Raw genomic sequence first — 10,000 nt, forward strand, 5'->3', positions numbered from 1 at the left:
ATTGGTTGTTGTTTCGGTGGTAAGACAGTTGATTATTTAGATGGTTAATTATGCATTTTGGCCACTTGGTTGGTTGGCTGGTTAATCAGCTAACTGTGTTTTTATTTAGCATTTTCATAATCCTGAAAAATATCGATTACTTTTTTTTCAACAAAGAATGAAAAAAAAAAAAGGAAACGGCGCCCATTTTCGCCATAAAGATTGTATTATCACTGCCCGCTTTAGACAGCATTAGAGTGAGTTTGTCTGATAGCTTCAGACAGAGCATCAGAATTGGTTTGGGTGATAATTCAGCATCACAATTAATTTGGTTGATAGTTCGGATGGAGCATTAGAGTTTGTTTGGCTGATAGCTTCAGATAGAGCTTTAAAACTGGTTTGGCGGATGATTCAGTATCACAGTTAATTTGGTCGATAGTTCGGATAGAGCATTAGAGTTTGTTTGGCTGATAGCTTCAGATAGAGCTTTAACTCTTTCCATACGAACGGCGAAATAGACGACGTTAACAGCGTTTCACCCCAATTACCATCATCAAAATATTGCAAGCGGAAGGCTCTTATACTGAAGAGGTGAATGTTGACAAAGAATACCACAATTCTGACGACGGAAGCTAAAGGTTGGGTCATTCAGACACCCACTGGACATCCGAGGGGTCTGTGTAGAGGAGAAGAGAGGATTGGTCGTACTGAGTGAGTTAAAACTGGTTTGGCGGATGATTCAGTATCACAGTTAATTTGGTCGATAGTTCACATGGAGCATTAGAGTTAGTTTGGCTGATACCTTCAGGCAGAGCATTAGTGGTTTGACGTTTCTCGTGTGCTGATATCGTGTTTTATCTAACTATACATTGGAAATTTTTTCTGGTGTACGCCTGTTTGCGAGAGAGAGAGAGAGAGAAAGAGAGGGGGGCACAGGCACAGAGACAGAGAGAGAGAGAGAGAGAGAACTCAACTTTAATCATAAAGCTTAAAGCCCAGTTTCCCCCAACCCTCCATTCATCCACATCTCCCACCTCTTCTAACCGATAATACTCAGATGTATTCATAAATACTTTAACAAAATGTCTTCAATCACCGATATGTGTGACGGGACATTAAACAAAAATTCATCCTCCCTTAAAGCCCCATATAAAGTGGTGAATCGTGTCTCAAGTGCATTACTCAAAACGAATTAACTAACAATTACATAAAAAAACAACAACAGTGAAATGGTGATGCTACAGTCACGGTATAATGTCGCAAGCTACCGGCATTACCCAGGACAAAGTAATTTGTCTTCTTTTTTTTCAGGTTTTATACAGCATAATTCGCGTTCATTTTTCGATGCCATAAGTTACGATGACTTGGAATTATTAGTGGAAAATATTTTAGACAGAAGAAAAAAAAAGAACATGCCCAAAACTTTATTTTTCTAATGCTTTTTCGGTATCTAGATGTTTGATCTGTTTGCAGATCCCGTCCTATATTGACACAACTGGCATCGACAACATGGGTTACGAATCTCACAAACTGTGAACAGCCAACGTCCGAACGAACCACCCGGCCACAGTTGACCATTGCCGGTACCCGGGGGATCCCCCAAGTCCACCGAAAGATAATGCAGCATCGTTCCTCAGACCAGACCAGACCAGCAGCAGCAGCAGCTCATCATCCGTGTCAATCATGCGTTTCACTGCAGAGGTGATGAGCGTCCTTTTTGGCATGGACATGGGAATTACCGGCACTCTTTTTTGTTTTGTTACGCATACCTTTTGTTTCTTCTTCAATGGACTGATTGTTTAACTCCGGTTCTATATGACACAGTCAAAGACACACAGACACAGACACGCACGCACGCACGCACACACGCACACACATACACACACACACACACACACACACACACACACACACACACACACACACACACACACACACACACACACCCCAGTTCAAAAGCCTGCTGTTCAGCTGTTGGCGTTTGCTTCGCAATAATCATACACATTTGAGGATTGTTTTGTCTGTAGATTTTTAGACCACACTGAAGACGTTCTGCATGACAAAATAATTATCACTTTTTTCTTTTTCTGTATATTTTTTGCATCTGCTATCTCTCTCTCTCTCTCCCTTAATCTGCCTATCTATCTGTCTGTCTGTCTGTCTCTGACTCTCTCTGTCTCTCTCTCTCTCTGTCTCTGTCTCTCTCTCTCTCTCTCTCTCTCTCTGTCTCTCTCTCTCTGTCTCTCTCGTTACATCTCGAACATAATTATCATCGTCGCCATCATCAAGCATACAGTGATCAATCCATTTCGTTGCAGATGACTTCTTTCATCATAGTTGGTTGTTGTTGTTGTTGTTGTTTTGGGTTTTTTCCCCCTACAACGAATGCTTTGTCTTGTCCTCGTCCTCGTCCTCCCACAGAATGTTTCCATTGCTTTGTCTTTGTTCACAAGTTTGCTGCACGTGTTTGTGCAGGACTGCTGCATGTCTTTCGTTGGCACGGCTTATGTTTCATGGCATTTGTTTGCATTTAGTGCAACCACTTGACGAAAGGACCATTCTCGCGTGTTTCTTGCTCATACTGTCTTTTGTCCTCCGCCCCCCAACCCCCACCTCACCCCCCGGGCCCTTTGCCCCCCACCCCGACCCCTTACGTACGCAAGCGCACACACACACACACACACACACACACACACACACACACACACACACACACACACACACACATACACACACACATACACATACACACACACACACACACACACACACATTCACACACCCACATTCACACACACACACACACACACACGCACATACACACACACACACACACACACACACACACACACACACACACACACACACATTTTCACATTCTCATATTCACGCTTCCTTAGATGATGAAATAGTATTTTATTCACTTGCCAGTCTTCATTCACCTATATTTTTTGTAAATAAATTCCAAAACACTACTGTTATGACAAACAATATTTACTATGATATAAACTCAAACAATATTTTCAGAAAATGAAAGTAAACATTAAATAGTTAGACAACGAAAATGGTATTATTTCTTCATAAATTTGTGAAAACACGATGCTATTCTATTGGTAGATTTTGAGTGTTTAACATAGTTATAGTTGATTTTTTTTATATATACCTTTTTTGTGTGTTCATTATTCTGATTGATATAAGTAAATGTTTAGAATATGTCTGATTGATCACCTTTTGATTTCTACACCTTGAAATCCACAATAATACGAAAAACAATCGTCAGTTTATGTGTCTGATTTTTTTAACTTACTTCCTTTGTGACATTTTTCGTGAAAAGACATACACACGGACATCGGCATGCTCGCACGCACGCACGCACGCACGCACGCACGCACGCACGCGAGCGCGCGCCCTGACCAGTGTGGTCTCTTCAATACCTTGTTTTATTCACTCCATGATCAATGGAAGAGTGTTCTCAGGAGCTCAAAAGCGAAAAGACTTTCTTGATAATATCACTCGGAAAAAAAAAATGTATTCCTTGTTTTCCACGGTTATGTTATGTTTTTATTCTGGCATGCAACTAACGCAGTCTGTAAAAATATGCATGAATCTAATCTGTGACTTTTCTTCTTTGGTTTTCAAGGAAATGCTATGTTTTGTAATCGACAATAAACATATATATTTTTAATATCCAACAGGTGTGTGTCTGTAAGTGGAGCGTGTTGATGTGTGTCCTTTTTTTTTTCTCTTCTTTCTTTTCGTATTTTTTTATTTATTTTATTTTTGAAGTTCATGCCCGTTTGTACAAACAAACTAATTTTGTATCATGATGCGTCGTTTAAATACGGAACAGTTTGGGGTTTCCTTTGTCTCAAATTGGACACACTGATGATGATGATGATGATGTGTGTGTGTGTGTGTGTGTGTGTGTGTGTGTGTGTTCGTCAGCACGTTCATCAAAGAATCCGTATCGAAGCTCATATCGCTCCCGGAGCCCTTGAAAAAGCGAGAAAAATATATTGCTGTACGTGTGCGCTGTGTGTGTGTGTGTGTGTGTGTGTGTGTGTGTGTGTGTGTGTGTGTGTGTGTGTGTGTGTGTGTGTGTGTGTGTGTGTGTGTGTGTGTGTGTGTGTGTGTAGGTGTGTGTGTGTGTGTGTGTGTGTGTGTGTAGGTGTGTGTGTGTGTGTGTGTGTGTGTGTGTGTGTGTGTGTGTGTGTTTCAGTTTCGTGTTGTTTGCTTGTTTCTTTGTTTGAGAATTTTCGCTGTTCTTTAAACAAGGAATCATAGCCAGTTAATATTTTCGAAGCGGGGACTCGTCGGATTGCTGTTTAATTATGCTGGAGTCAGACACACAGAGACAGAGAAGGACGTTTGGGCAAGCCTTGTGCTCATTGGGTGGCACCAAGAGATAGCTATGACCAGCTTCCTGGACAGAGAGAGATGGAGAGAATGTAAGAGAGAGAGAACGCATACTTATGCCATTTGCAAGGGAAAGAATGTAAGAGAGGGAGAACGCATACTTATGCCATTTGTAAGGGAGAGAATGTAAGAGACAGAACGCATAATTATGCCATTTGCAAGAGAGAGAACGCATACTTATGCCATTTACAAGGGAGATAATGTAAGAGACAAAACGCATACTTATGCCATTTGCAAGGAAGAGAATGTAAGAGCGAGAACGCATACTTATGTCATTTGCAAGGGAGATAATGTAAGAGAGAGAACGCATACTTATGTCATTTGCAAGGAAGAGAATGTAAGAGAGAGAACGCATACTTATGTCATTTGCAAGGAAGAGAATGTTAGAGGGAGAACGCATACTTATGCCATTTGAAGGGAGAAAGTGTAAGAGAGAGAGAACGCATACTTATGTCCATTTGCAAGGGAGATAATGTAAGAGAGAGAACGCATACTTATGTCCATTTGCAAAGAAGAGAATGTAAGAGCGAGAACGCACACATGTCATTTGCAAGGGATATAATGTAAGAGGGAGAACACATACTTATACCATTTGCAAGGGAGATAATGTAAGAGAGAGAACGCATACTTATGCCATTTGCAAGGGAGATAATGTAAGAGAGAGAACGCACACTTATGCCATTTGCAAGGAAGAGAATGTTAGAGAGGGAACGCATACTTATGTCATTTGCAAGGAAGAGAGTGTAAGAGAGAGAACGCATGCTTATACCATTTGCAAGGGAAATAATGTTAGAGAGGGAACGCATACTTATGTCATTTGCAAGGAAGAGAGTGTAAGAGAGAGAACGCATGCTTATACCATTTGCAAGGGAAAGAATGTAAGAGAAAGAACGCATACTTATACCATTTGCAAGTGTATGTGGTTGTACTTTCGTGCTCACTGCGAGTAGGTAACCAAGTACCTATTATGTGCGTTGTGTGTGTGTGTGTGTGTGTGTGTGTGTGTGTGTGTGTGTGTGTGCGTGCGTTGTGTGTGTGTGTGCGTGTGTATATGTGTGTGTGTGTGTTTGTGTGTGTGTGTGTGCGTTGTGTGTGTGTGTTTGTATGTGTATGTGTGTGTGTGTATTGTGTGTGCGTGTGTGTGTTTGTATGTGTGTGTGTGTATTGTGTGTGTGCGTGTGTGTGTGTGTGTGTGTGTGTGTGTGTGTGTGTGTGTGTGTGTGTGTGTGAAGTGACAATGATACTTCATGACCATCGTCGGGTCAGAGCTTTATATTGGGTACACCATTTTCCTCCAAGCGTCCCAGACAATGGGAAGGGAAGGAAATGTTGTTCACAGCTCAAAATGTAGTGACAGCGGGTTTAATGTTCCCATCAGAAGTGATAATAATGGAGTCTCCCGTCGGACAAGCTGATCTGTCGGTGTGTGTCCTCATATGGGAGAAGAGGCCGATTCTTAGCTCGACGTTCCGACATTAGCGTGGTTGCCTGACCAGCACAGGTGACTTTCTTTTTTTAGTGAAGAGTTGTGCAGTCCCTTCCCCACTCTCTCGCCTACCGACGCTCAGAGTCCCACAGGTGCAGATACTGCCACATGTAGGACGGCCTCGGCAGGTGCAGGTTTTTTCTTCGGAGTTCCGTCTCCTCGGAGGACTTCCAGCCAAGGATAAGAGTTCCCCCTGCCCTTTGGTCATCCTCTTCCGCCTTCACAGCCGTTGGAAAAGGTTTCCTCCTCCGCCTGGTCCGTTGTTGGGTGACTTCACATGCGGCAGGTAGTACTGGGTTACATGGTACCAGTAGCAAGGGCTATGCCCCTGACCTGACCCTTCCCATCAGAAGTGACACAGGTAGAACAGCTTCAGCATTCGAGCAGTGCATCAACTGATCATTTACTGCTTCCTTTTCGAGGCGATGATCCAAAACAAACAAACAAAAAAACTTTACTGGACCCGGCAGTTTTCAATTGTGTTTAAAAAGTGATCATAAATCATCTATTTCAATCATTTGCCTTCGATGTATTTCTATTATTCTATTACCTTTTAATGTGTTTTATTCATTTTTTCTCGCTTCCCCAAGGGCCCTGGAGCGATATGAGATTCAATTCGGATTCTGTGATGAACGCACTTTTTTTCTTTGTTGTTTTTTGTTTTTGTTTACCTATTTGTTTTATTTTGATTATTTCATTCCCGTTTTTTTAACTGTCGTTTTATGACACTGATACGTCCCCCGAGCGAATTACGGTAGGGGTTGGGGAGAGGGAGGTGGGGGGGGGGGGTGTAGCTATTTGTGACGCTACACCGGGAACCAATGTGTCTGTTCATTGGCAACGGAACGCAGTGGACACAGTCGGTCACTGTGTGTTGTTGGACTGAACACCATTGCTGCTAAAACCCTGCTGAAATGAGATCAGTATGGCCTGAAACTGAAGTGCGGTCACTATTGAGTGCGGTCGTGTGGAGTGATGGCCTAGAGGTAACGCGTCCGCCTGGGAAGCAAGAGAATCTGAGCGCGCTTGGTTCGAATCACGGCTCAGCCGCCGATATTTTCTCCCCCTCCACTAGACCTTGAGTGGTGGTCTGGACGCTAGTCGTTCGGATGAGACGATAAACCGAGGTCGCGTGTGCAGCATGCACTTAGCGCACGTAAAAGAACCCACGGCAACGAAAGGGTTGCCCCTGGCAAAATTCCGTAGAAAAAATCCACTGCGATGGGAAAAAACAAATAAAACTGCTCGCAGGAAAAATTACAAAAAAAGGGTGGCGCTGTAGTGTAGCGACGCGCTGTCCCTGGGGAGAGCAGCCCGAATTTCACACAAAGAAATCTGTTGTGATAAAAAGAAATACAAATACAAAAATGTTGTGTACTACTTTTCATTGGTGTGCTTGATCTTCGCTGAACCAAAATAATGCAATCCCAAGAGGGAAGGTCCAAAGAAAGAATGGTGACTGACGTTCTGATGTGTAAGCTCTGAGGAGAAAGAGAAACACCCCTAGGTGCTGGGGAGGACCCAGAGAAGCACTGTCTCCACCCGCCCTTGGAACAATCCTGCACCACCCTCGGAGGCCTGCGCTGTGTTCACGATGGGTGCAGGCACGCACAGGACACTCCATTAAGAATTCAAGGGACATAACTGCTCCCGAACAGAGGCAAAAGAGACCACAGGATGCAACTCGCGACAGCCTTAAAAGAAGTATCCCCATGGGTGTACCAGCCAGTATTTCATGACTGCAGAGCCCACCGGCAAAAGACACCACCCTCCAGCTGCTGAGCACACCCCACAGACCAAACCGCCCCTGCCCGCAGACAGATGAAGACAGTGCCACTCCAGACACAGCCATACGGTCTTATGTGCCCTCAAGAGAGAATCCCAAGTTGTAGTCTTTCCCACTGTCAACAGGACTTTCCCTGTGGTCAGTGGGTCTTTCTTCACCGTCACTGGACCTTTCTCCAGGGTCAGCCTAGTCCAGGCGACGGCCCTTCAAGGACGAACATACTCGTCAGCAGCAGTGTCAAGGGCTTGAAACGCCGACAACAGAGAAGATGCGCGGTCTGACCAGGTTTACTCGACAAAGGTGTAGCTTCCTATGGCAGGTTAAGCGCTTAAGGTCTTGGTCGCTGGTCTGGGTCCATGTGTAGGTCATGCATCCTTTCTTCAGCTGTAGCTGTGGACAGTCGTCAACCACGGCCTGTTGGTTAAAGATGGAGGTCATTACAGCGAATAGGGACTGGTCTTCATGCACTGACAATCTCTTGAGGAAACTGAAAATGAGATTGAAACTGCGAATCACTAAGGGGGTGTTGGAGGAGTGGGGGTATATATGACAAAATAAAACAACAAACTAACCAACCAACTGGCGTTATTACAACACAGAGAGCCAATGTGGCGCATAGTTAAGCTCTGAGCTATTTCAAACATAAGTTGATTATCATATAAAGTGTCTCCGATGAAAGCGGGTGGAACTGCAGATTTTGTAAATAAACGAGGCAATAACGTCTTTATCTGTTCACATTCCTGGATGAATTTCATGGGAGTAATTACATTATCACTAATGCAAGTCACTCTACGAAAAAAAATGGTTTTTACAGCATCTAGTCGTTGTCTGAATATTAGACTGGTAGGCCTTCTGTTAGTGTAATTCCCTTTGTTTTGGAAGAAAACATACGGTCAGTTTTGCTTGAGTTATTAACATTATCTCTGTCAGGATCTCTCTCTCTCTCTCTCTCTCTCTCTCTCTCTCTCTGTGTGTGTGTGTGTGTGTGTGTGTGTGTGTGTGTGTGTGTGTGTGTGTGTGTGTGTGTGTGTGTGTTTTCGTCAGCACGTTCATCAAAGAATCCGTATCGAAGCTCATATCGCTCCCGGAGCCCTTGAAAAAGCGAGAAAAATATATTGCTGTACGTGTGCGCTGTGTGTGTGTGTGTGTGTGTGTGTGTGTGTGTGTGTGTGTGTGTGTGTGTGTGTGTGTGTGTGCGTGTGTGTGTGTGTGTTTGTGTGTTTGTGTTTGTGTGTGTGTTTTCGTCAACACGTTCATCAAAGAATCCGTATCGAAGCTCATATCGCTCCCGGAGCCTTTGGGGAAGCGAGAAAAATATATTGCTGTACGTGTGCGCTGTGTGTGTGTGTGTGTGTGTGTGTGTGTGTGTGTGTGTGTGTGTGTGTGTGTGTGTCTGTGTCTGTGTCTGTGTGTAAATAGATGTGTCGTTTTCCATATACTGCTTCTTTAGTGCTGTTTTTTTTCAGCATTTTTTTTTTCCAAAACGTTCGTTTTATAACAGATTCTTGAACAAAGCTCCTTGCACTCACAGTGTCCGAAAGGAACTGAGTTTGCCTCTGCATGCACGCTGTTGGTGTGTGTTGGTGTGTGTGTGTTGTGTGTGTGTACGCGCGGATACCAAACTCAGTTTCTGTCGAGTTACACACACACACACACACACACACACACACTCACACGCGCGCGCGCACACACACACACACACACACACACACACACACACACTGAGCACATCCACATGCATGCTCAATGTAGCCTATATAATTACGCACCACGCGTTACCTGTTACTTATGATCTATTTGTCCACAGCATATCGGGTGTCCGCTTTTTGGCAAGTACTTTCTCAGTGATAGAATTGAAAACAGGATAATTATGTCATGGGAGGAGATATATCGGTGGAAGAAATACGTAAAAGCATTTCTGCTTGGAAGAAACGGCTTGATTTAGTCGTGGAGGAAGATGGAGGCCACATTGAGCATAAACTGAATTGAGTTTTCCTCTGATATTGGATTTTTTGACATGCTGTTTTGAACTTGACAATACTCGCATAATTTGCATTCGAACTTTTAGATATTTTGTAGACTTGTTGATGATACCCTAAGGTTACTGTGTGAAAATTGTGAAAATTTTCAATGAATTCGGTTTCTCTATCACTGAGAAAAATACTTGTCAAAAAGCGGTTCACTTTTTTTGGTACACCCTATATATGGACAAAACGTGGCGTACGAAAGCAGCATTGGAGATTGGGATACTTTGAAAGAAATGGGAAGAAAAAAACGGAAAAAGATTTTTTTTAAACCTCAAAGAAAACAAACACATAAAATAGTTTCTCACA

General features: G+C 43.3%; 1 protein-coding gene across 2 annotated transcripts in view; it reads left to right on the plus strand.

The window, feature by feature from the left end:
- Positions 1 to 3,671, plus strand: part of LOC143296878 (sodium- and chloride-dependent neutral and basic amino acid transporter B(0+)-like) — a 77,260-nt gene extending 73,589 nt beyond the window's left edge. For both annotated transcript variants that reach the window (XM_076608856.1, XM_076608857.1), the window contains one exon: positions 1,453 to 3,671. In XM_076608856.1, the coding sequence (XP_076464971.1) occupies positions 1,453 to 1,515 (63 nt within the window). In that variant the 3' untranslated portion in view covers positions 1,516 to 3,671. The remainder of the gene's footprint in view (positions 1 to 1,452) is intronic.
- The last annotated feature ends 6,329 nt before the right edge of the window (positions 3,672 to 10,000 follow it).

This window comes from Babylonia areolata, chromosome 22 (assembly GCF_041734735.1).
Source record: "Babylonia areolata isolate BAREFJ2019XMU chromosome 22, ASM4173473v1, whole genome shotgun sequence".
In the NCBI taxonomy this organism is placed as follows: Eukaryota; Metazoa; Mollusca; class Gastropoda; order Neogastropoda; family Buccinidae; genus Babylonia; species Babylonia areolata.